Below are 27,192 nucleotides of genomic sequence, written 5' to 3' on the forward strand. Positions count from 1 at the left end.
CACATACTAATTTCTAGAACCTAAGAATTTATCCTATATGGAAAAAAATATTTTACAGATGTTATTAAGGATCTGAGTGGATCCTAAGTGCAATTACATGTATTTGTATAAGATAGAGACAGAAGGAAACACACACATTCAGGAGTAGAGAAGGCAATAACGTAAGCATGGAGACAGAGACTGGAGTGATGTGCCACAAGCCAAAAGAATGCCAGCCGTCACCAAATCCTAGTAGGAGCTGCAAAAGGCAAGGAACAGATTCTCCACTAGAGCTCCTCTTAGGGGAACATGGTCCTGTCAACACCTTGATTTTGACCCAGTAAAAATAATCTCTTATTTCCAGCCTCCAGAACTGTAAGAGAATAAAGTTCTATTGTTTTAAGTCATCAAAGTTTGCAGTAATATGTTAATAGCAGCAAGAGAAAACTAATATAGAGATAAATAGGAATAATAAAGAAAAACCTTATGTGGTGAACAGAATTTTAATGGTAGATAAGATTTACATATATTATGATTGAAAAAGAAGAAAAACAGTAGGGAAGGGGTAATATTACAGGTGGAGGGAAAAGTATTACAGGTGAAGGGAAAAGTTAGTGAAAAAGAAATTTAAGGGAGTTATACAGGGAAAACAAAAGTAGTTCAATTAGACAAGAGTACAAGCTGCTTGAAGATAGTGATACAGATTGTTGACAATCCTGAATGCCAGTCTAAACATGCACTTTAATCTGTAGACAGTTAAGGTTCTCTGCAACTTGTAAGGACAGGGTCAGGGCAGGGGAGGTAAGGGAGGAGGAAACACCAACATGATACACCTTTTGCACATCTGTGTCACACTACTCTCTATTTTTCTACTCTTCACCCTCCAACACAGGTATGAGGGCTGAGATTGATTCCCCAGGACCTAGTAAAAAAGTATGGCATATACGTTTGATGAATAGTGAATGCATTAACGAATAATACTGTACATGTTTTGTTTTACTCATCACTAAGCGTGGTATGAGGGAGTAGAACAGAATACCAAACTGTACTTCAATCACTTACCTTTACTCTTCAAAGATCTGATTATTAAGATGATTTTATTTTAAAAGCTATATTCCAAGTATAAGAGATTTAGACTTAATGTGATTAACCCTAAGGCATACTTCAGAACACCAATAGCAATTCTAGTCAATTCCACTCAGTTAATGGTGGCTGTCTGAGGCAACGTTGAGAAATATTGTAAGAATTACACCATAATAGATTAGGAACATTTGCTAAAGTGCTGGATTCGGAGTAGAAACATAAATGGCTTGTTTCCCATTCCACTCTTGCTCTAGAAGTTTGTTATTTGCATACAAATGGCCAACAGGTACATGAAAAATTGCTCAACATCACTAAGTATATGAGAAATGAAAATCAAAGCCATAATGAGATATTATCTTACCCTAGTCCAAATGGCTACCGTTAAAAAGACAAAAAATAATGGATGTTGGTGAGGACGCGGAGAAAAGAGAACTCTTATACACTGTTGATGAGAAATGTAAATTAGCACAGCCACTGTGGAAAAGTATATGGAGATTTCTCAAAAAATTAAAAATAAAATTATTCAATCCAGCAAACCCACTATTGGGTATCTACCCAGAGGAAAGAAATCAGTATATCAAAGGGATACCTACACTTGCATGTTTATCGCAGCACTATTCACAATAGCAAAGCTATGGAATCAACCTAAGTGTCCATCAACAGATAAATAGATAAAGAAAATGTGGTATATATACACAATGGAGTACTATTCAGACATAAAAAATGAAATCTTGCCATTTGCAGTAACATGGATGGAGGTGGAGGTCATTATCTTAAGGGAAACAAGCCAGGAACAAAAAGACAAATATCACATGCTCTCACTTATATGTGGAAGCTAAAAAATTTGATCACATGAAGGTAGAGAGTGGAAAGATAGATAACAGACTGGGAAAGATGAGGGGAGTGGGAGCAGGATGAAGAGAGTAGGTTAAAGGTTACAAACATGGAGTCAGATAGAAGGAATATATTCAGTGTTTGATAGTAGAGTAGGGTAACTATAGTTAGACAAAAATATATTGTATTTGGATGATAGACACCCTAAATACTTGTAACAAAATTTCTCATGTACCCCATAAATTTGGTATGTAAATTTTATTAACAAATAAAGTTAGTCACTTGGTTTTTTAAAAAACTTTTCGGCCAGGCGCGGTGGCTCATGCCTGTAATCCCAGCACTTTGGGAGACTGAGGGGGGCAGATCACCTGAGGCCAGGAGTTTGAAACCAGTCTGGCCAACAGGGCGAAACCCCGTCTCTACTAAAAATAAAAAAATTAGCAGGGCATGGTGGTGTGCGCCTATAATCCCAGCTACTTAGGAGGCTGAGGGAGAAGAATCCCTTGAACCTGGGGGGCAGAGGTTGCAGTGAGCCAAGATCGCGCCACTGTACTTCAGCCTGGGTGACAGAGCCGTGCTCTGTCTCAAAAATAAAAAAATAATTCATTTCTATGCCTTCTTATGTAAGCACAGAAAGAAAAATTCCGTTTAAATGGAGATGTCCATTGGTTGAATATGGTTAATCAAAGACATGCTGCATTCAAGTAAAAAGCAGACAAAGGCTTGAATATCGAGGGAATAGAAGGCTGTTTTTCCTTTTCCATTCTGCGAGCTGACAGCACTAACGTATCCTAGCTGGAAAGACAAGGCAGATCATAGTCATCCTCTTTGTCGGGGTACAACTAGCTTACAGTTGCACTCTGGAGTTGCAGAGCCAGTATGGGTAACTATTCTAAAATCCTTAAATCGCTCCTGGGCCCTCGAAGTCCTATCCGCGTAGATCAGCCCGAACTATCCAAATCCCCACTTCCTCTGGAAACGCGCCCTGAGAGGTAAGGACTTCCGCCGCGCTCTCCACGTGTCACCTTAAACCCCTACCCCAAACAGCGCAGGCGCACTCCGAAGCCTCCCGGACCAACTTAAGAGAAGTACTGAGCAAGCGCATGAGTTCCACTAACCACGCCCTCCGGAGCTGCCGGAGCAGGCGCAATTAGTAGAGGGCGTGCTTGTGTGATTACAGTCCACTTTACCTTTAACAGATTTGGTTGTCTGGACTCTAGCTCAGGTTCTTTTACCCCTGTCTTGTTGGAAGTCACTTTGCCTAGAGTAGAAGTTGTTTGCGGGAAAAAATTTGCTCCTCCCATTAAGTAACCACTTTGCTCTCTGAGGCGGAACGTGTCATTGAGGCAGCGAGTCCTGACAGATATGGAAAAAAAATGGCACATTGTAGAGAACATCTACACTCCGCCAACTCAGTCACAATGCAAAAATTACACAAAAATAAAACGTTCACTTGTTACATACTATGTGCTTTATAAAACATACAAGTAGTTTTATTTTCCTATACCAATGAGAACAGCACTTCTATCTATTAACAAGGACCTATAGTAAGACGCAGCGCGTGCGCGAGCCATCTGGCGCTGTGAAGCGCTTGGAGGCCGGAATAACGACCTGCCTTACGCTTTGCGGCTATTGTGGGAGAGGCATCTGGGCTCGGACTGGGGCCGCCATGGGGAAGGTGAATGTGGCCAAGTTGCGTTACATGAGCCGAGATGACTTCAGGGTCTTGACCGCGGTGAGAAACCCGCCGTTCCTATTCTCCCTTGCCCCTTACCACTGTGTGATCTCTTCCTGTTCCTACAAGTTTTCTGGGATCTGAGCAGGCACGCTGTGGGACCCGGGACGTGGCAGAAGCTGGGAATGGAGAAGAGAGCATCAGAAAGTCGGATTTTTAAAAAGGTTTTGTTTGGGAGCTTATCTTCCCCCAGATAGAGCAAAGGTCCCGTCTTCTAATAATTGTCTTCTTTTCTGCTGCTAATCGCTTTACGCTGAAGAGAAACGCATGCATCTCTGTGGCCTGGAAACTTCTCTGATCCTGAGTTTCCGACCAGCTGTGAAAGGTTTAAGCCCCCCCCCCCCCCCCGCCCCGAGATTTGATAATATTGACTTCCCTACTAACAGGCTCAGTCGCATAGCAGTCTTTCTGATTCATTCAGTCAACACATATTTGTCGGGTTTTTAGTAGCAACATTAGGAGGTTCACTTGTTCAAACAGACAAGTGGAGAGAGACAGATCATCAAGTAAACGAAAAATAGGATAATGGATAAATGCTATGAAAATGATAAAGGATAATGGCATAGAAAGTATATGTATCTGGTGGAGAGGAGGGGCACAAGTTATTGGCCTTTGGTAGACAATGAATAAATATTCACTAAATGGAAGAATGAATGGGGAAATAATAGGAGCTGTGTGAGAAGGAGACAGCCCAGTGAAGTCCTTGGAAAGAGTTGGAGGCAGAGGAAACAGCAGTAGTAAGTGCAAAGGCCTTGAGACAGAAAAGTCTTAGAAGAGAGGAAAGGCCAGTGTGGCTGGAGCAAAGTGAGACACACACTAATGGTTGGAGATGTAGCGGAAAAAGGTGAGAGGTTATGTACTACAGAGCCTCGGAGGCTTGGTAAAGAATGTGGGGGTAACCACTCAATGTTTTTAATCAGGGGAGTAACAAAATCTGATTTTATGGCCTCAGTCTTATGGCACAGAAATTAATATATAGATCAAGACATTTGTACAGTAAAGCAGTACATTTATTTAGGAGCCGTTATCTTTTGGTAAGGAGTGAACCCCATGATAAGGACTACCTATATTGTGTAATTATGTAATAGGATATGCGATGTGAGTCACACCGGTTCTTGTATTATGTTAAGGCTTCAAGTTTTGGATTTTTAAAATTAATCTTAAATAGCACTTAAGGATTAAACTATCAAATGCAAAATCAGTGTGAAATTCGGAAGACAATATTTACTTTGTCTCTCATGTAGATTCTTCTAATCAGCTGGACTTTCTCTATGAAAACCTACTGTCACTTCGGAAAGATACCTTCCTTTCCTGCTTTCTCAGCACACTTATTCCTTAATGCCTCTGACAGAAGTAGGGATCAAAAGTAAGAGTGCTAGTGGATGGGGGAGGCAGAGACAAAGCATGGAAAATAAGTTAAATTTAAAAGTTAAGGTTTTAGTGAGACATCAAAATGATGCCAGATTTATATTCCAAAAGATTGGCGCTTCAATATTTAAATTATTTGTAAAGCTCACCAAGAAATGACTTAGTCATTAAATATGACATTCCAGTCTCAGTTGAATCTCACCAGTGTTGGTACCCTTTCTTGGGCCTCTCTTCCCTTTTATTTCTTTGGCTCCTCCTATATCAATAATCATTGTTTGACTAGCTACTCTTAGCTTTCAATATGAACTTGCCCCAGAATTCTGTTCCCAAACATTCCTTTTCTTCCATTATCTCTTGCTCAGTGATAGCATCCACTTCACATCTTCAACTCTCACTTCTATAAAGTAATTGACAATTTTTCCTTCTAATTATAACTTCATTCCTAAATATAGGCCCCTTTCCAATTTTCTTTTTTCTTTTCTTTTTTTTTGAGACGGAGTCTCATTCTGTTGCCAGGCTGGAGTGCAGTGGCGCGATCTCAGCTCACTGCAACCTTCACCTTCTGGGTTCAAGCAATTCTCCTGCCTCAGCCTCCCAAGTATCCGGGACTACAGGCACACACCACCATGCCCAGCTAATTTTTGTATTTTTAGTAGAGATGGGGTTTCACCATGTTGGCCAGGATGGTCTCAATCTCTTGACCTCGTGATCCACCCACCTTGGCCTCCCAAAATGCTGGGATTACAGGTGAGAGCCACTGCACCTGGCCTCCAGTTTTCCTTTAAACATTTTTATTTGACTCTCGGTGCTCAAACCAAATTCAATTTTTTTCTATCCCCTTTCTCTTTTCCCAAGCTCTATAAAAAAATAATAATAAAATCTTAAAACTTGCTTTTCCTCTTCATTTCCAGTTGTGGCTTTCCATTCCCTTTACCCTTCCACATCTAATTGCCAAGCTCTCCCATAGTACTTCCTAAAGATTTTTCATTCCTTCCTTCCAGTACCACTACCACTTACCCTGTTCTGGTTGCTCTTTCCTCTGAGCTGGACTTCTGTCTTAGTTCTCCAGAGTACCCCCTCAGATTTTGCCATCTCTAAGCTAATTTGCATATTCCTGGTACATTAATGTCCTTAAAATAACCCTGTTCATGTGTCTCCCATGCCTAAACATCTTTAAGAGTTTCCTGTTTCATCAGGATAAAATATAAAATTATTTGGTCTACATTTTAATGCCTTCTCTATCCTAGAAGTATCTTCCAGCCACGTTTGCATGAACTCTATATGCTATCCCATCTGAGCTGCCACTCTACTCAGCTATTCTCTGTGGTCAGTACTTTCTTGCATATGTGCCATTTTCAAATCTTTTTCTTTCACTAATATCCCTTTGTCTGTTTTCTCTGTATGCCCACATCTTTTAAAAGTCAGTCTCTGGTTTTGCATCTTCCTTGGAACTGATCCCTCAGCTAGAAGTATTCTTATTCTGCCCTGAGCTACCTTTTTAAGCACTTACCACTTCTTAACTTCTAAAAAACTTAGATATATACCATTTTTTAAAATTTCCATCACGAGATAAAAATTCCTTAGAGGTAAAAAGGAACTTTTATATATATATACACACACACACACACACACATATATATATACACACACACATATATATACATATATACATATACACATGCAGAAGAGCATGTAGGATATATTTATGTGTGTATATACACACACACATATGTGTATATATATACACACACACATATGTGTATATATATACACACACATATGTGTATATATATACACACACATATATGTGTATATATATACACACGCATATATGTGTATATATACACACACACATATATGTGTATATATACACACACATGTGTATATATATACACACACACATATATGTGTATATATATGTGTATATACACACACATGTGTATATATATACACACACATATATGTGTATAGATATACACACACACGTGTGTATATATATACACACACACGTGTGTATATATATACACACACATATGTATATATATACACACATGTGTATATATATACACACACATATATATATATGTTTTTTACCTCTGAGGAATACATAAAATATACATATATATAAAAAATACTTTAAGTTCTGGGGTATATGTGCACAACGTGCAGGTTTCTTACATAGGTATACACATGCCATAGTGGTTTGCTGTACCCATCAACTCATCCCATCTACATTAGGTATTTCTCCTAATGCTATCCCTCCCCTAGCCCCCCACCCCCCGACAGGCCCCAGTGTGTGATGTTCCCCTTCCTGTGTCCATGTGTTCTTATTGTTCAACTCCCACTTATGAGTGAGAATATGCAGTGTTTGGTTTTCTGTCGTTGTGATAGTTTGCTGAGAGTGATGGTTTCCAGCTTCATCCATGTCCCTGCAAAGGATATGAACTCATCCTTTTTTTATGGCTGCATAGTATTCCATGGTGTATATGTGCCACATTTTCTTTATCCAGTCTATTATTCATATATATATATAGATCTATAGATATATCTATAGATCTATAGATCTATAGATATATCTATATCTATATCTGTATCTATATATATATATCTCCTCTACGATGCCTACATGTAGTACTTTCTCATTAAATACCTGCTTAATAAATATTTGGCACATCTGTAGTTTTTAAAGACAAACGTTTAGGTGTCATCAAGTATTTTAGCATTGACCAAATGTCATCAGTATGTCTAGCACGCACAGTTCCTACTCTTGAAATGGAAAGCCAATACAAATATCAGTGATTAGATTTCAAATTGCAGGTAAAAATATTTTCAGAGACGGAAGTGATTATGTCTCAGAATTAGTTGGAGAACTGCATAGTCGGGAAAGTTTCAAGGAGAAGTTAATTTCGCAGGGTTTTGATAGACAAGGCTTTGTGTTGATTATGATTATATAATGATTCCTTTAATTTCAGGTTGAAATGGGCATGAAGAACCATGAAATTGTTCCCGGAAGTTTGATTGCTTCTATAGCCAGCCTTAAACATGGTGGCTGTAATAAAGTTTTAAGAGAATTAGTGAAACATAAACTCATAGCTTGGGAGCGTACCAAAAGTAAGTATTTTGAGGCACCATTTGTGATTTTTCAGGTAATTGGTTTCCACCAGAGCAAGTGTTCCAAAAGTCAAGAAGTAGAAGTTGCCAGACTAGTAAAGCATTAGACGAAGAACTGACAAAACACACTTCGGCCATATCCTATTAGTCAAAATAATCACAGGGCACACCCAGATCAAAGGAGGTGAAAAAAGAGTAGTAGTAAGAACATGTAGGATACTGCAGAAGAGCATGTAGGTACTGCAGAAGAGCATGTAGGTACTGCAGAAGGGCATGTAGGTACTGCGGAAGAGCACGTAGAGTACTGCAGAAGAGCATGTAGAGTACTGCAGAAGAGCATGTGGGTACTGCAGAAGGGCATGTAGGTACTGCGGAAGAGCACGTAGAGTACTGCAGAAGAGCACGTAGAGTACTGCAGAAGAGCACATAGAGCACTGCAGAAGAGCATGTAGATACTGCAGAAAAGCATGTAGGTACTGCAGAAGAGCATGAAGAGCATGTAGGTACTGCAGAAAAGCATGAAAAGCAAGTAGGTACTGCAGAAGAGCATATAGGATAGAGATATTGTGGCTACCATCTTTGGAAAATACAATCAGCAGTCATACCCTAGATCATTACTTCTGAAACCATCTGTGGCGAGGGGTTAGTTTTTTCCAACCTATCACAGATCCTTACTTTCATAAAATACAAAAAAAAATTACTAGAAAAATGAAATGGATAATGGATATACAAAAACAGACATAAATTCTAGGTCAAATTGATATATAAATTGAACTGAAATTCCTCCTTTTATCTTGTCACAAACACTTATAGACCTGTCTGTAGGTCACATTTTGATTATCAGTACACTGGAGAAGAAATGCAGGTTATAGGAAGAAATTGGAAGCTTGTGAGGCTGGGCAGTTTATCTTTTTCCAATGAAGACTTTATTGTTAAATCTTTCTTATGACTTGAACTTATGTGATTTGGTTATACAATGTAACTGAAATATAGTCTTTATCCTTTGATTTTTGTCTAGCTGTCCAGGGCTATCGGTTGACAAATGCAGGATATGATTACCTAGCTTTGAAAACACTTTCTTCTAGACAAGTAGTTGAGTCTGTTGGAAACCAGATGGGTGTTGGCAAAGAATCAGGTAAGTGCTAATAGTACTGTACAAAGTATTTTCTTTGCTTTAGTTTATGTTTTCCTTTCAGAAACCTTTCCTCTTTTAATTTTCCCTTTTTTCTAACTAAACAGTAAGTTGGAAAGTTGATTGGAAGCAATACAAATCAGAAGGTGCCCTTAATTAGTAGGTTATTATTTCTCTGAAAGTCTATCACTGAAAATTCATTTATACCAGGAATTAATTTTCTTCTAATAACTCCCAAGATATCTCATTATTTATGTGCAAATATACCAGAATCCAAAATTCAAAACACTTCTGGTCCGCAGGTTTTGGATAAGGAGGGATACTCAATCTATTAGGAAAAATGACATTTTTGATACAAATAAAATTAGAGAAAGTTAGAATTGTTTTAACTGATTGGAATAAACATGTAATAATGGTTTTTGAAATTTTGTCTCTAGATATTTACATTGTTGCAAATGAAGAAGGGCAACAATTTGCATTAAAGCTTCACAGACTAGGAAGAACCTCCTTTCGAAATCTGAAAAGCAAACGCGATTATCATAAACATAGGCACAATGTGTCTTGGCTTTATTTATCTCGTCTCTCTGCCATGAAGGAATTTGCCTATATGAAGGTATTTATTTTATTTTATAGTCATGCATTTTTTAGCCAAATAATACATGTGTCTCAAAGGCCTTAATGACAAGTGTGATTCTGTTGTCCTCACATCTCTCTCACCTTAGACTCAATTCCTACAGACAGACTCAATCCTAAATAACTCTGTTGATTATTTTGGCTCTTTTAAGTGATTTCCTTCTATGTTAAGGTATTTTAAATTGTTACTAATGCATAAGGGCCACACATTCTATAATGCTGACAAGATGAAAGAGCCAAAAATAATTAATGATGCTGTTACCTCACAAATGTGTATGTGTAGATGTATATATATCTATTCAATGTATGTAACTATACATATGTCTGTTTCTAATTGAAAACACTAGGTAATTATCATAGAAACCTTAGTGTCTCAGATAAGTTGGCTAGTTTTTTGTTTCACATAAAGGAACAAACATTTATAGATTTATGTGTATATTAAAAATGGTAAAAATTGGCTGGGCGCAGTGGTTCATGCCTATAATACCAGCACTTTGGGAAGCCGAGGTGGGCGGATTACTTGAGGTAAGGAGCCCAGCCTGGCCAACAAGGTGAAACCCCATCCCTACTAAAAATACAAGAATTAGCCAGGCATGGTGGTGGCCACCTGTAATCCCAGCTACTTGGGAGACTGAGGCAGGAAAATCACTTGAACCCAGGAAGCAGAGGTTGCAGTGAGTGAAGATTGTGCCACTGCACTCAAGCCTGGGCAACAGAGCAAGACTCTGTCTCAAAAAACAAAAAAGGTAAAAATCTTTAGTTTTTAAGAGGTAAGGATGAAGAGAAGTGGGTTAAAGGGTACAAACATACAATTAGAAGGAATACATTCAATGTTTGATAGCAGAGTAGGATGACTATAGTAAACAAAATGTATTGTACTCAGGAGATGAACACACTAAATACCCTGACTTGATCACTACTCATATATACTTAACAAAATGTTACATGTACCTCATACATTTATACAAATAGAAAAAAAATGCTTAACCTGGCAGATGAAATGTCAAAATCTCAAAGATGGTTTTCTCAGGGTTAGGCCTATTCATTGCACTTCAGGTGTGCTGACCCCCTGCAGTTTCCCCAAATATTGGAACTTGACTGCATATTTTGTGACACTGGTGGACTACATTTGTACTGTCCCCTGACATTAAAAAAAAAAAAAATCCTTTATTTTTAACTTTTTGCTTTCAAAATTAAGTTCAGCATAGATTTGTTAAATATAATATCCAAATTAAATATATCCAACAATAACTAAGTTAAATAAAAGATAATAATTGTGTTTTTATAATTCTGCCAGTAGGATTTGTCATAGTTTATCTTCATTTTTCAAAACAATTTGAATTGAAGATTGCTACAGTGTGTGAACACCTGTTTCTTGAGGATTCAGCTTGTTCTTTGAGTGGGTTATATACTTAAATTTTCACTAATCATGGGAGATTTCTTAAGGCAGTATAAATAGTAATACTGATACCATACATGTCAATGTACTTCTTGTCTTATACTAATAGTTTGTATCTTGTAATATTCAGTCAGTAAATTAACAGCTTGGTAGGGATCATTTACACATTTTCCCAAAAGTGTAGTAGGTGTTTTTCAGGATATTTATATTGAAGGTATAGGAATGGAATCTGGTTGCACATAAATGCACTCCTTAAATATATTTATTTTTCATAAGAGAGGAACAAGAAGATAAAGATTGGGCTATAGCATGAGGTCTAGGCGATAGCACAAGTTCTTTTCTTTAAGTTTATCACGTGCTATTGATCTGTCTAGGTATGCTCAAAATGGTCTACATTGAAAAAAAGTATTTAAAAACAAAGCAAAGAAAAATATCTGGGAAGTGGGAAGTAGTTTGGTTCTTGTTCACAGAAGGTAAGCAATAGACAACCTTTTGAAATTAATTGCTGGGGTAGTGTAGGGTGAAGGAGTGGATGCCAAAGAAATAACCAGTACAATCTGTGTCTTAAAGTTGAGAAGATAACACAAACACACATGAAACAGAACCATTTATTTATTTATTTATTTATTTATTTATTTATTTACTTTTGGGACAAGGTCTCACTCTGTCCCCCAGGCTGGAGTGCAATGGCACAATCACGGCTCACTGCAGCCCCAACCTCCTGGGCTCAAGTCATCCTCCCACCTCAGCCTCCCAAGTATCTAGGATCACAGGCCTGTGCTACCATGCCTGCTTTGTAGAGACAGGATCTTGCTGTGTTGACCAGGCTGCTCTCAAAACTCCTGGCCTCAAGAGATTCATCCACCTCGGCCTCCCAAAGTACCGGAATTAGAAGCGCGAGCCACCACTGCAAGCCTAAGAACAATTTTTTTTTTTAATTATATACTGAATTTAGAGAAACTTCAGTAAGTGATAGAATAGTTGATGGAGGAGGTTTCAGGTAATGAGTGGAGCTGAGTGGAGCCATGAAGCTTGGATATTATTTGACCCTAAGACAGTGCATTTTGGCAGAGAAGTGGTATGGGCAATGACATGAATCTATGTGAGCCCTATGTGTTTAGGTGACACTGAGGTGACTGTCCTGACTGCGTTTCTCGGTGTGTATTGGAGAGAATATTGGGAGAACTAGGACCGTACAGGTGGATTAAAGAGTTTTGAAAACCAGGAAAAGTTGTTCAAACTGAAAAGAATATTTACAGCCAATGTAAAAACAATTTTTTTTTTTTGAGATGTAGTCTTGCTCTGTCGCCCAGACTAGAGTGCAGTGGCACGATATCAACTCACTGCAACCTCTGCCTCGCGGGTTCAAGCGACTCTTCTGCCTCAGCCTCCCAGGTAGCTGGGACTACAGGCATGTGCCACCACACCTGGCTAATTTTTTTGTATTTTTAGTAGAGATGGGGTTTCACCATGCTGGCAGGCTGGTGTCGAACTCCTGACCTCAACTGATCCACCCGCCTTGGCCTCCCAAATTGCTGGGATTATAGACGTGAGACACCGTGCCCATCCCAATGTATATATTTTTAAATGGAGTATTAACATCAGCAGGTTACTCTGGTATTGGTACATAGAATAGGTTAGATATAATGGCAAGAGCTAGAACACTTGTGGAGTAATGAGGTATATGCCTCCTTACAGGTATAAGTTGGTGCAAAAGTAATTGCAGTTTTTGCCATTCCTAATACTAGCATTCTAAATGTCAAAGGGCATAAATCTAAGGTATTTTAAAGAAAGTAATAACAGGGCTTTGTAAACAGTAAGATTGAAGACAATAAGCATAGGGGAAAAGATGTATGGAGAGTCTTAACATTTGAATCAGACTACAACAGTGTATGTTTTTCACATAATAGATTTATATTGCATATTGTGGCCTGGAGAAAAAGGTCGGTGCCCTATAAACCAAAATGTCTGATCTTTTAGAATGCCTCATTTCCTAATATGTCAGAAGACGAGTATTTCCTAAATTACAATTTGTTTCCAATTTAAATATTTCGAGCACATTTCAACAAATGTCAGAGACTTACAAAATAGGAAAGGATATACCCTAAGAGACTGTAAGCCTCTTGGGGGCTTTTTAACACTAATTTTAGAGTGTTTAGAAACTTTTTAACACTCATTTTTGTAACCCCAGCACAGTGCATAACATTTTGTAAATGTTCATTTTTGGTGGAAAAGTGAATTCAAACTTTTGTTTAAAATTTGCTTTTTATGTATGGCTAATTCTGTGCAGTGAATAAATAAGCTATGCATAAATAACCATGTGTTAACATAATTTTATAAAGGTTTATGTGTTTCTTTTCTGGTTGTAGAAAGGTATATTTACTTTTATTGTTCTTTAAAGAATAATGACCTGTTCATTAGCTTACACCTGTTTTGCAACATTTTAGGCATTGTATGAGAGAAAATTTCCAGTTCCAAAGCCAATTGATTATAATCGTCATGCAGTGGTCATGGAACTCATAAATGGTTATCCACTGTAAGTATTCATTATTCTTAAAGCCATGAATCCTGATAAATGAATTTAAGTTTCAGGATTTTTAATAAAATTTTTTTTAGTTAATGAAATGTTGCCTCTGGGAGGTTAAAATTGATTTAAAGGAATAGACTCAAAGACAAAAACTCAGTTTCACTGTGACAATATGAACTTTGTAATCTCTGTGATTCATTCATTCATTCAATATTAAGAGACTGTTAGGTGCCAGGCACTTTTAATCTCAGCAGTGAACAAAACAAAGTCCCTGCCCTCATGGAATTTACATTCTGATGGAAGGAGATGTGCAATAAATAACTAAAGGAAATGTATATCAATTGTTAGTAAGTACTATGGATAAAAAAAAAGCAGAGTAAGGGAGATAGGAAGTACTAACGGGACAGGAGACTACTGTTTTATATAGGGTGGTCAAGAAAAGTCTCACTAATAAGGTGAAACCTCATCAAATTTTGATTCAGATTAGCAGCTATTGGAGTGGGAGTATTTTGAGCAGGGAAGAGATGTGATCTCATCAATCAATGATGTCAGTGTTTTCAGAGGTTCACTCTGCTTGCTAAATTAATAGACTGGGGAGACAAAGAATTAGAAAGACAAGTTAAGAGGCTATTACAATAATCTAGGCAAGAAATGGTTGTCATTCTGATTACAGTGATGGTTGTGAAGGTGATGAAAAGTGGTCAGATTCTGAATGTGTTCTGCAGGTTGAACCAACATGATTTGGGATTGGATATGGATGTGAAGGAAGGGATGAGTCAATGGTGACACCAAGGTTTTTCACCTGAGTAGCAAATTAACTGGAGGGAGAAAGCTACCACGTACAGAAACAGGAAAGCTACAGGAACAGCATTTTGGAGTTGGAGAGTGGGACAGAATCAGAGATTCCATTTTGGACATGCTGAGTTTGAGATGCCTGGGAGTTAGAGAAGTCTACATTAAAATCAGTATATATGTGGTATTTAAACCATTAACCTAGATGAGATCACCAAGAGTGAGTCTAAATAAGAGAAAATAAAAGGTCATAGGATTGACCTTTGAGGAACTCCAGAATTTAGAGGTCAAGGAAAAAGATGAAGTACAAATAGAAAAGACTAAGAAGGGATGATCTATGAGGAAGGAAGAACACCTGGAGAGAATGGTGTCCCAAGAGTTAAGTGAAGAAAATGTTCAAAGAGGTCAACTGACAGACCACATATGATGAGGACTAAGAATTGACCTTTGGATTTAGCAACATCGAAGTCATTGTAGTCTCAACAAGGGCTACTGAAATGAGGTGGATGAAAGCCTGTTTGAAATGGTATCAGAGAGTAGGAGGAAACAAATTGGAAAAGCACATGTAGACAAGTTTGGCTATAAAGATCAAAGAAAGGTAGTAGTAGAAAAGAGATACAGAATTGAAGCAGTGTGGCTATTTTTTTTTAATAGATGGAAATATATCTGTGTGCTGATGGGAATGAGAAGAAAGCTGCTGGGGAGACAGGGCATGGAAATAATATATATGTTCACATGCATACATACTTTCGTTAAAACCATAAACGAATACAAATAACCTATTTTCATGCTTAAAATACTTTCAGATGTCAGATACACCATGTTGAAGATCCTGCATCAGTATATGATGAAGCTATGGAACTAATTGTCAAACTTGCAAATCATGGGCTGATTCATGGAGATTTTAATGAATTTAATCTCATTTTGGATGAAAATGACCATATCACCATGATTGATTTTCCACAGATGGTTTCAACTTCTCATCCCAATGCTGAGTGGTACGCACATGCTATTTTTTTATTTTTATTTTATTTTATTTTTTTTGGAGACGGAGTTTCGCTTGTTGCCCAAGCTGGAGTGCAATGGCGCGATCTCGGCTCACTGCAACTTCCGCCTCCCGGCTTCAAGCGATTCTCCTGCCTTAGCTTCCCGAGGAGCTGGGATTACAGACATGCGCCACCAAGCCTGGCTAATTTTTTGTATTTTTTTTTTTAGTAGAGATGGGATTTCTCCGTGTTGGTCAGGCTGGTCTTGAACTCCTGACCTCAGGTGATCCACCCGCCTCGGCCTCCCAAAGTGCTGGGATTACAGGGGTGAGCCATCGTGCCCGGCCCGTACATGCTATTATTGATTCTGAATGTGGGTGTGTTTGTTTAGAATATAATCATTTTTTCATAATTTTTCAATTTTGTGATACTATTATTTAGGTCAGTCACTGGTTTGAAGTGGCTAGTGTTAACGTTATAAAAATTTGTTTTTTTATTAAAGTATAACTACTAGAGTTTTCCCCATAAGAATTTGAATTTCTCTGTTGTAAATTGACAGACGTTCAAAAGTCCAATTTTCTTAGCCATGGAACCCTTTGTTCAAACAGACTTTTAGATGGAAGACCAATTGTCAAAACAGATAACAGTAGGGAGTGTAGTGGCGAACCCTAGAACCACTTTTGTCTTTCCCTTTTTCTTGCTGTTCCATGATTGCCTCCAAGAGAGATTCACCAAGTATAACTCAGTAATCTCGATGATCTGAATAAAAGTTGTGGTTTTGGACTGGACTCAGTTGTCAAACCAGTGATAATTACCTCTTGTCACTTTTAGCTTTATTTATTAGAAAAAAATTCACATAAAACTTTATCTCTGACACAGTGAAGAATCATGATACACTGCGATAATCATATTCTTCACATTACTTATTTAAACCAAACCAGCCAAGTCATGAAATAGGACCTTATCCTTTATTTGCTTGTGGTTCATGATTCAATTGAGTGTAACTAAGGATCTTTTTCTTTCTGTTCCAAGCTTTATGAGAAACTTCTTTTTCCTAAACTAACAACTAGTATCACTTATATAGTAGAGTATATTAATTCTTCCAGAGATTGAGTTTGAAGTAGTTTTGTTAAGTGAAGCGTCTCTTCATCCCGGTTTCCAGTAGAAAATGTCTATACTTATGCTACAGAAATAAATGTCATTTGAAAATAAATTTTTTAACTGTTTTCAACAAAATAATACTAAAAGATTAATGCCTGGCACTTGGGTGGTCAGTACTCTTTGGATGATGACTAATCACCATTTTTATTAATAAGGAGTAACATAGTCACACAATAAAGGAACATCTAGGAGCCTCCAGAGTGTGACAGATTATGACATTCTAGGTTTAGGTTGCATCGTTCTATGGAGAGACATTGTGATTTAATTTCAATTTTTATGAACCAGTACTGGGGCCAAGGAGCTGTGCTAATTGCTGGAGATGGAGATATAAATAAGCCCCATATATGCTTTAGAAGATGTTACTGTCTCGTAGGGAGATGTAAACATATATAAAATAGTCTTTTTAAAATATGTTAGTATTTTTCCCAGAGTACCCTGTGAGCAAAGAGGAGAGGCATTGTCTTCCTATTTCCAAACTTCATCTTTCTCAAAGAGATAGTCAATTCCGCATTATCCTGTCCTTAATTCTCCCTTGTGTGGAAATCTTCTAGAGAATTGAATCCATTTTTGCCGCTTTATGGTGGCCCAAAAAGGCAGCTTGGTATTCAGAAATTATTCTACTTTTGATCCAGATTAACATGTCGTCAGATTATTTTTATAGGCTGTAGCATTATTTATCCCTTTGGGTGTTATTGCAAATCCGCTAATGGATAACAAAGATACATAAACATAATTCAGTAGTCTCCAAACTTAACTATTTAAAATTAATATCTTTTTATCTTCAGATCTTTCAGTTGGCTAGGGGTTCTAGTGAGTGTTGCTGATGGGAAGCATAGCCAGACTCAGGAAGAACAGAATTAAGTGGAAACCTATCCCCAAACCATAGGCCCATTATCTTATTTCCTGGGGTTCACATTCATCTTTCCGTAGTGTATCTAACTATATACCAGTAACTATGAGAAAACCTTGACTTTCCTAACCGTAGGAACTGCATGGCATTGACAGCTTATATCCTTGAGATTTCTTTGGATTTTAGTTTTTCAAACACACTGGTAACTCATTTGTATCTTTTTTTCTTTTGTGTAACATCTTTTATCTCCTTGTGTAAGGAGCAGCAGTACCATTAACCAATAAGTATATTGTCATTGGCTAATAAGGAAAAAGGAGCAATAAAGACTATATCATAAATGATTCTTGCTTTTGCAGGTATTTTGATAGAGATGTTAAATGCATTAGAGATTTCTTCATGAAACGTTTCAGCTACGAAAGTGAGCTTTTTCCAACCTTTAAGGATATCAGGTTTGTACTCCCCATTGCTTTACATAATAGAACAGTTTAAATATCTGGTCTGTGTATTTCTAAAAATTAACATTTTCATCTAAAAAACTTTCCAAATTTTGACACGTAATCACTGTTAGATATCATTGCTGTGTAGTACATAACTGAAACTTAAAAACTTGAAAATACCTGCATTTGGCCCATTAAGGCACTGCTATTGAATTTTAGGAAGGGGACATATCTAGATTCTTATAAATTCAAGAACTTTTATTCTATTTTGGATGCTATTTGAGTAACTCATTCATGAGGAATAACACCAAACATTCATTGAAATTTGTGTTTTTCCTTTATCAGGACCAGGAGGTATCTTTAATTGATTCTCAAGACACAACTATTGTGTGCATTCTCAAAGCTGAGTTTTCTCATATTTATTTTATACACTTAAGATATTTTCTGATCTGGGATGAGTCATAATCTGAAGGAAATCCTTAGCCCCCTTTGAAAGTTAATTTACAAAGTTAATAAACATAAGCTGAGGTTTTTATAACCTTTTTATTTATATTGTTGCTTTTCAGTTATTTTATTCTTAAAATGACAGCCAGCATATACCTTTCATATTTGTATACCTGTGTCATTTAAATACTACATTTTAGGGAAGGAAAATTTATTTTTAACATATAACCTATTAAACTCACTTGAATCATAATTTATCAGAGTAGTAGATATTTGCTCCTCTTAGATAAACATTTTTTCTCTCTTTCTATGCTTGACACCTTTTTTTTCTAGGAGGGAAGACACTCTGGATGTGGAGGTTTCTGCCAGTGGCTACACAAAGGAAATGCAGGCAGATGATGAACTGCTTCATCCATTAGGTCCAGATGATAAAAATATTGAAACAAAAGAGGGATCTGAATTCTCATTTTCAGATGGAGAAGTGGCAGAAAAAGCAGAGGTTTATACGTCAGAAAATGAAAGTGAACGGAACTATCTAGAAGAATCAGAGGGCTGCTATTGCAGATCATCTGGAGACCCTGAACAAATAAAGGAAGACAGTTTATCAGAAGACAGTGCTGATGCACAGAGTTTTGAAATGACTGAATTCAATCAAGCTTTAGAAGAAATAAAAGGGCAGGTTGTTGAAAACAACTCTGTAACTGAATTTTCTGAGGAGAAAAACAGAACTGAAAATTACAACAGGCAAGATGCTCAGAGAGTGCAAGGAGGAGTCCCTGCTGGCTCTGACGAGTATGAAGATGAATGCCCTCATCTAATTGCCTTGTCGTCATTAAATAGAGAATTCAGGCCTTTCAGGTATAGACTTCTGTCGATTGCTTTTTAACTTTAGTCTTAAGAATGATACTTTGTTAGATTCTAGTAAAGGAATGTTTTTTTCAAATGATGTGGCAGAATTGTATTCTGCCACCTTGATGTATAAAATGAAAGCCAAATAATTTTTTATTGTTAAAAACTCAAAATAGCTTCCTTTTCAATTGACCTGATTCTAGGCAGCCTGTTGACTAAATTTCAAGTAATTCTGCCGTAAAATACAAACTGATGGCTGGGCACAGTGGCTCATACCTGTAATCTCAGCATTTCGGGAGGCCAAGGCAGGCAGATCACCTGAGGTCAGGAGTTTGAGACCAGCCTGGCCAACATGGCAAAACCCTGTCTCTACTAAAAACATAAAAATTAGCCGGGCATGGTGGCCTGTGCCTGTAATCCCAGCTACTTGGGAGATTGAGGCAGGAGAATCACTTGAACCTGGGAGGCAGAGGTTGCAGTAAGCCAAAGATCGTGCCACTGCACTCCAGCCTGGGTGATGAGCAAAAAACTCCGTCTCAAAAATATAGATATATATATACAAACTGATGATTTTAAAATTATTGCAGGTGTCTGGATACATTGATCAGGTTTTAGATGGATGAGTTATTCCTCATATATTTTCCTAATTACACATCTGATGTGTTTGAGTTATGTAAAGGCATGTAAATATTAAAACATGAAATGTACTTTCTATATGAAACATCTGCAGTGAATTTTCTCTAGTACCTTGAGCCTTCTATCCTTTCTTCATGTGTAGTTAAAATTATCTAATGATAGTATGTTTTCTTTTAAGAATTTTTTTTTTTTTTGTAAATATTAATCAGGCTCAGCTTAGATTAGGAAAAGTTCTAAAACTTAATTGTTGGATTTGGGATTGCTTATTCAGAATCAAACTGTAGTTAAATGAAATATTGGTTTTATTTATTTCAAAGTAGTAATATGACAATTAAAAGTAGTTCAGCAATACATTTATTAAACATTTTTCAGCACATGTTTGGGCTTATATCTTAAGCCTACCTTTATCTTTACAGTTTTATTCCTGAAGCAAAACATGAGAATTTTGTTACTTTTTCATATAGCTGTGTATCTGTGTCACAGGGCTACTGCCATTTAAATAATAAACTTGGAAAATTAAATCAGAAGCTTAAAAGGAAAAGAGTCAGGGGTGACAGAGGCTCAGGATTTTGAGTAAGTGATTGTATTAGACTGGATTCTTCAAAGAAACAGAATAAATAGCTTTATTATAAGGAATTAGCCCATGGGGTCATGGAGGCGGAGAAGTCCCAAGGTCTATAGTCAACAAGCTAGAGACCAAGGAGAGCCCATGGTACAGTTCCAGTCCAAATCCAAAGAGCTAAGAACCAGAAGAGACAATAGCATAAGTTCCAGTCCACATCCAAAGAAAGGAGAGGACCCATGTCCCAATTCAAAGACAGTTCTCTCTTACTTTGCCTTTTTGTTCTGATCAGGCCTTCAATGGATTGGATGAGGTCCACCCACACTAGGGAGGGCAATCTGCTATACTCAGTTTATTGATTCAGAAACGCCCTCAAAGACACACCCAAGTTAATGTTTAACCAAATATATGGCACCCTGAGGCCCAGTCAAGTTAACATATAAAATTAACCATCCCAGTGATAGAAGAAAACCTATATAGGATTAAATGGTCTTTTAAACTCAGAATGGGAATAATTTTGTTCTCACTCTGGATACATGCTGGGCAAAACTTCTATTCAAAGTAAAAGCAGAACAGCAGATGTTGCTGAAAAATATTAACTGTTAGGAGTTAACATTGTCCGAGTTTTTATACATTGCGTATATTGAAACTTTGAGCCGTGTGAAAAACATTAGTCTCTAGGTTGCAGATTTTCCTACCCTAGTGGAGCTGACTATAATAAGTACTGTCTGTTTCCATTATACCTTCTGTTTGTGAAGGTGGAAAGAGTCTCAAAAATTTAGATAGGGAGAAACAGATTTATATAGTTCAGTGAAAGAAGAGGAGAGGATTATTAGAAAAGGGAAGATGAATTGTGGGGAGGTGATAAATTTCAATGGCTAAAGCATTCTACTGTTTTTAAATTTTGATAGTGACTAACAAAATGCTGGAAAATGAAAATTGTTAATATATAGAACTTAACAATAGGTAGTTTTATCTTTACAGGAATTTTAAAATATAATGATCTTTCTGAAGTATTTTATGTCTTCAGTTTTGCTGCATGCAAAAAATAATATAAATTAATCAAATGGGATTCATTACATTATACAAATTAACTAGATAAATTGTGGGTTTTTTAATTTTAGAGATGAAGAAAATATGGGAGCTATGAATCAGTATAGAACAAGAACTGTGAGTATCACTTCTTCAGGCAGTGTTGTAAGCTGTTCAACAATTCCTCCAGTAAGTAGTCATTCAACATGTACTGAATGTTTATTAGATCACTCCTGTGATCTGATTGCCATGTCTCATTAAACAATAACATATGCCTTTCAGGTACAGACTTCTGTTGATTGCTTTTTGACTTGTCTTGAAACTGGTACTTTCTTTGATTTTAATAAATGAATGTTTCTCAAAGGATGTGGCAGTTGTGTCCTGCCACCATTATGTGTAAAATGAAGGCCAAATGACTTTTTGTTGGTAAAACTCAAAATACGTTCTTTTTCAATTGTCCTGATTTTAGGCAGCCTGTTGACTAAATTTCAAGTAATTTTTTCTTAGAATACAAACTGATGACTTTCAAAAAATTAATGTAGGTCACTTGATAAATTGATCAGGTTTGAGATGGATGAGTCATTCATATGAGCTGAAGATTAATGAGCTTGGTCACTGTGAGGATTATAAGGCGTGTAAGACAGCCTCAGACACTTGGACGTACATGTTAATGGTATAAAATTTTATTGTTGTTGTTTTTTGTTTCTGTTTTTGTTTTTTGAGATGGAGTTTTGCCCTTGTCATCCAGGCCGGAGTGCAGTGGCGTGATCTCAGCCCACTGCAACCTCCGCCTCCCGGGTGCAAGCAATTCTCCTGCCTCAGCCTCCTGAGTAGCTTGGATTACAGGCGCCCACCACCACAGCTGGCTAATTTTTGTATTTTTAGTAGAGACAGGGTTTAACCATTTTGGCCAGGCTAGTCTCGAACTCCTAACCTCAGGTGATCTGCCCACCTCAGCCTCCCAAAGTGCTGGGATTTCAGGCATGAGCCACTGCGCCCAGCCATTTGTACTTGGATATAAGTACAAATTTGGCCAGGCATAGGGGCTCAGACCTGTCATCCCAGCACTTTGGCAGGCCAAGGTGGAAGGATCGCTTGAACCCAAGAGTTTCAGGCCAGCCTGGGCAACCTAGCAAGACCCCTGTCTACAAAAAATTTAAAAATTAGCCAGGTGTAGTGGTGTACACCTGTGTTCCCAGCTACTCAGGAGGCTGAGACAGAAAGATCACTCAAGCCCAGGAGGTTGCAGCCACCATGAACTGTGTTCCTGCCACTGCACTCCAACCTGGGCAACACAGCAAGACCCTGTCTCAAAAAAAAAAGAAGACCCTTGTTCCTGGCTTTGCAGAGTTTTGCAGCTATCTTCTTTTTTAGGAGACAAGTGGAATGATACAAGGTTATATACAGTTATTAAATAACAGACTGTAGTGCTTCAGAGAAAGAAAAGGTCATTGCGAACTGAGTATTTCACATTTCTTATTCATCTTGTAAGTCATATGACATGCACAGTGTATCTTAACTAATAAGTAACTTGAATTTATGATCAAAAGACATATGAAGACTTTTCCATGGGTGATTGCTACCATCAGGTCATTTCTACAGCTGAAACTGTGAAGGCATTCTTGGATATATTCAGCAATACCGAATGCTTTCAAAAATAATTTTCTATTACAAAACCTACTTACAAAAGCCTGCTTTTAACCTAAAAAGCAGAGGAACAAGCAGTTTTCATCTTGTTTTTCCATCAGTTTTTATGATGGACACTAGGTGGCACTATGGTAATTTTTTAAAAATTCTGCCTGTACACTATATTTTTTGCTATATAATCTGTATTTCTGTTTGGAATTTAATTTCTCCTATATAACAGTTTCTATATAGTACTGTCAGTGTTTGGAATCTTAAAAATTCATGGTGTCAATATATAAATAGAAAAGATATTAGCAGTGTACTTTTTGAAATGGTTCATTATCAGTAATACTAATTTACAAAATCTTTCCAGGAACTGGTGAAACAGAAGGTGAAACGTCAGTTGACAAAACAGCAAAAATCAGCTGTCAGACGTCGATTGCAGAAAGGAGAAGCAAATATATTTACCAAGCAACGTAGGGAAAACATGCAAAATATCAAATCAAGTTTGGAAGCAGCTAGCTTTTGGGGAGAATAATATATTTAGGATCTTGGATATGTTTAATATATTTTTTAAAGTTACTGTAATTCCTTTTTGAGCCCTCATTTGCCTTTTCTGAGCCAAGGCTATCATATATTAATAAATAAATAAACCCTCTTTCATCTATAAATTTGGGTCATTCAGTATGTGTCTTGCAAAGAATAATTACCTGCCAAAGCAGTCCATTTTTTTCAAAGTAATTTGGGTAACTAAAGTTAAATAAATAACTTTATTAGACATATTTGCATATTTTTAAAAATCTAACATTGTTTTCTGTTTGTTGAGGATTATATGATACAAGGCACATAAAGCAATTAGAATATTTAGCACATTATAAGCATTCAATAAAACATGGCTATTAGAATCATTATAATGATTCTGAAATTCTGCTGACAACTTGGTTGCGTTTTATTTGGCAGCTGGAGGAATTCACTGCCTCATTTTTCTTTAGAAGTAAAGATGATAAGCCTTTGGAAGTAAAGATAAGCCAGTAATGCATAATTTGCTTAATTAGTTGATTAATAATCTGTTCTGTGCCACTTACATTGGCAATATGGTCATGAGAATGGAAACTTACTTGAGATAGTCTACCACAATTTTTACAGTTGGCAGCTTGTAAGCAGGCCTGAGTAACAGAAGAGTTAGGGCTGCGGGAAGGTGGAGTAGAATGAGGAATGAAATGTCCTTTCTCATACACTTATTATGTAAGTGGGTCCGGAACATGTTCTCACCTCATTGTTAACAAATACCTAATGCAGGAAAGAAAATACACAGCCATGGTCCCTTCCTCAAGGACTTTATAACTCAGTGAGATGTAAAGATGAATGCTTAAGTGTATGCACCTGATTATTGTCTCTTCATTGCCGCTTAAGTCAGAAAAGGGGATCACGTGCAGCGAAAAATGGCCATTAGATGGCAATATCACCCCATAGTCACCAAACAGGATTACTTGCATCCCTAATTATGTTCTACCAGAGGGAATATAGTACAGACTTTTCCAAGATTGATAAAGACAGCAGATTCCCTTTCACCTTTGCCAAATTAACTCTACTATTTGCAAGATCTGTCATTATCTAATAAATTGTTTTAAATATACAGAAGCTAGAAAATGCCAATTCCTGTTCCCTCGAAAGTTAGCCATTGAAATATTTAAATACTCTTGCTTTGCATTTTAGATATATCTTTGAATTCAAGTATTCATTTTGTATAATCTCTCGACTTTTAAGCATTTTTATAATGTAAAGTTGAAAACAGCTTAATAGAACCACAGAATGTTTATTTTAGAATCCTTTTCTTATATTCAGAGTGATGAAAGCAAATTGGGAATAAAACCTTATCCTGCTCAGCTCTACCTAGTTGACTCAGTTGACTCTTGAGTACCTACTACATAAAAAGCCCATTATTATTAAGCAACTCAAGACAGACATGATTTTTACCTTTAATAGCCTAAGATTTCTTGTGAGCCAAAGAATAAATTATTCCAATCAGAAATGGAGGCCTTACCTCATTTGGGCAAAGATTAGTGCCAGCTATTGAAGATTAACTAACAAATTATCTGTTAAGGAATTTAGTTTTTTCTGGATATGTTGTTTTGGTTGTTGAAAACTAAGGTATAATTATAATAGTTATTTTTTGAAGATATGTTTGGCTAGCCATCAATTAGAAGTTAGAGAGTTTGTCCTAACAGATAAGCTATAACCCTCACATTTTAAAACATGCATAGTGAACAATGAACAAAAACAAATTTTAAATTTTACTAATATAGTAAAGCTGTATATTGTGATTGTTAAAATACTTTTTTTGCCTAGGAGTTCCAGGTGTAAATCCTGGTTCTACATTTCCCAAACCTCAGGTACCTTCTGTAGCCTCTCTAACCTCAATTATTTCACTTGTAAAATGGGGACATTTAATAGTACCTACCTCAGTGTCGTGAAGACTAAATGAAGTACCACTTGTAAAGAGTTTATTACAGTGCCTGACATATACTGTATGGTTAGTACTGCTAAAACGACTTCTTAAGGTTACCAAAAGGGAAATTCCACAAGCTGACCACCTTTCCTATTGTGACGGTCACTGGTATTTCAGCTATGATCCTTTGTTGTGTATTTATCCAGACTGAAAGATGTTTTTCTAGTAACCATCTTGCATAGTCTTAGTCTCCCCATTAAATAAGCTTTTCCTGCAAACTATGCGGTTTATATTTGTGCTAACTTTGTGGTATTGGTAGCCATTGGTCTGTTCTTTGGCACATAGCTGGCTATCTTTGAGGTTTCTCCAAAACCATAGATGTTTAATGGATACTAATCAGAGTTAGTGCAGCTCGAGATAATCATTCTTTTAGCCAACTGCTTAGTAAATTTTCTGACAAAATACATAGCTGCCTAATTAAAAAAGCTCTGCCTAATGCTGCTGCCTTCCAGGTTGCTACTTACAAAGGATAGAGGGATGAGTTATGTTAGGTTCTCAGAGCACTTTCTGAAGTGTAGGTTTATTTCACTGTCACAGATTCAGCACTCTGGGTGGGCTACAGTTCGCCATGCCCAGTCTTCTTTATCCCTCCTTAGAACATATCCCTAGAGAGCATCAGGCCATATCTTAATTTGCTCTTGGTTTAGTTTATGAAGTACTGGAGCCATCTTATACACCTGTGTAAGGAGGCTGGAGATTAAAGTTCAGAATAGCCATGGGTTACACAGTTGTGTAATAACCAGGAGTATGGGGATAACACCAAAGCTACAATACTTTTATAGGAAACTTTGTCATTCTCAAAACCTATGTTGTTACATTTTAAAGACTGCAAGTTTTTCTTTTACCTTAATATTGTAAATAATGACATTAAAAATATTAACATTTTGCAGTAGAGGCCAAACAAGATGACCAAATAGAAACCTCCGCCAATCATTCTCCCCACAGGAACACCAAATTGAACAACAATTCATATAAAAAAGCACTTTCATAAGAAACAAAAATCAGATGAGAGATCATAGTACCTAGTTTTAACTTATCACTGAAAGAGGCACTGAAGAGGGGTAGGAAAAACTGTCTTGAATTGCTGATGCCACCACTCCCCCATCCCTTGGCAGCGGCCACATGGTGTGGCAAGAGAATGTGCACTTAGGGGATGAAGAGTGCAGTGATTGTGGGACTCTGCATTAACTCAGTGCTGCCCTATCACAGCAGAAAGCAACACCAGACAGAACTCAGTGCCCATGGAGGGAGCATTTAGACCAGCCCCAGCCAGAGGGGAATTGCCTGTCTCAGTGGTCAGAACCTGAATTTTGGCAAGACTTGCCACCACAGGCTGAAGTGCTCTGGGGTCCTAAATAAGCTTGAAACGCAGTCTAGGCCACAAGGACTGCAATTTCTGGACAACAAGCTGGGCTGGGCGTGGAGTCAGTGGACTTGGAAGACACACGACTTAGTGAGAAACCAACCAGGCTGACCAAAGGAGTACTTCTGCCACCTCTCACCCAGT

The 27,192-nt window shown here is 37.3% G+C and overlaps 1 protein-coding gene and 1 non-coding gene across 3 annotated transcripts; both read left to right on the forward strand.

Moving 5' to 3' along the window:
* The first annotated feature begins 3,488 nt into the window (after nucleotides 1-3,488).
* RIOK2 (RIO kinase 2) lies at nucleotides 3,489-25,906 on the forward strand. 2 transcript variants are annotated; one of them, XM_032156760.2, is made up of 10 exons: nucleotides 3,489-3,631; nucleotides 7,972-8,110; nucleotides 9,129-9,245; nucleotides 9,680-9,855; nucleotides 13,722-13,810; nucleotides 15,400-15,591; nucleotides 17,947-18,039; nucleotides 18,805-19,329; nucleotides 21,643-21,739; nucleotides 23,550-25,906. In XM_032156760.2, the coding sequence occupies exons 1-10, from the start codon at nucleotides 3,566-3,568 to the stop codon at nucleotides 23,712-23,714; spliced, it is 1,659 nt and encodes a 552-aa protein (XP_032012651.1). In that variant the 5' UTR covers nucleotides 3,489-3,565; the 3' UTR covers nucleotides 23,715-25,906. The 2 variants fall into 2 exon arrangements, with proteins under 2 accessions (XP_032012651.1, XP_032012652.1); XM_032156761.2 differs by lacking the exon at nucleotides 3,489-3,631 and adding an exon at nucleotides 3,652-3,795.
* On the forward strand, nucleotides 10,855-11,019 carry LOC116472128 (U1 spliceosomal RNA). Its single transcript, XR_004249030.1, has one exon. It is a non-coding gene; the product is annotated as a U1 spliceosomal RNA (small nuclear RNA).
* Nucleotides 25,907-27,192: the final 1,286 nt, after the last annotated feature.

The sequence above is a fragment of the Hylobates moloch genome, unplaced genomic scaffold (genome assembly GCF_009828535.3).
Source record: "Hylobates moloch isolate HMO894 unplaced genomic scaffold, HMol_V3 SCAFFOLD_6, whole genome shotgun sequence".
Lineage (NCBI taxonomy): Eukaryota > Metazoa > Chordata > Mammalia > Primates > Hylobatidae > Hylobates > Hylobates moloch.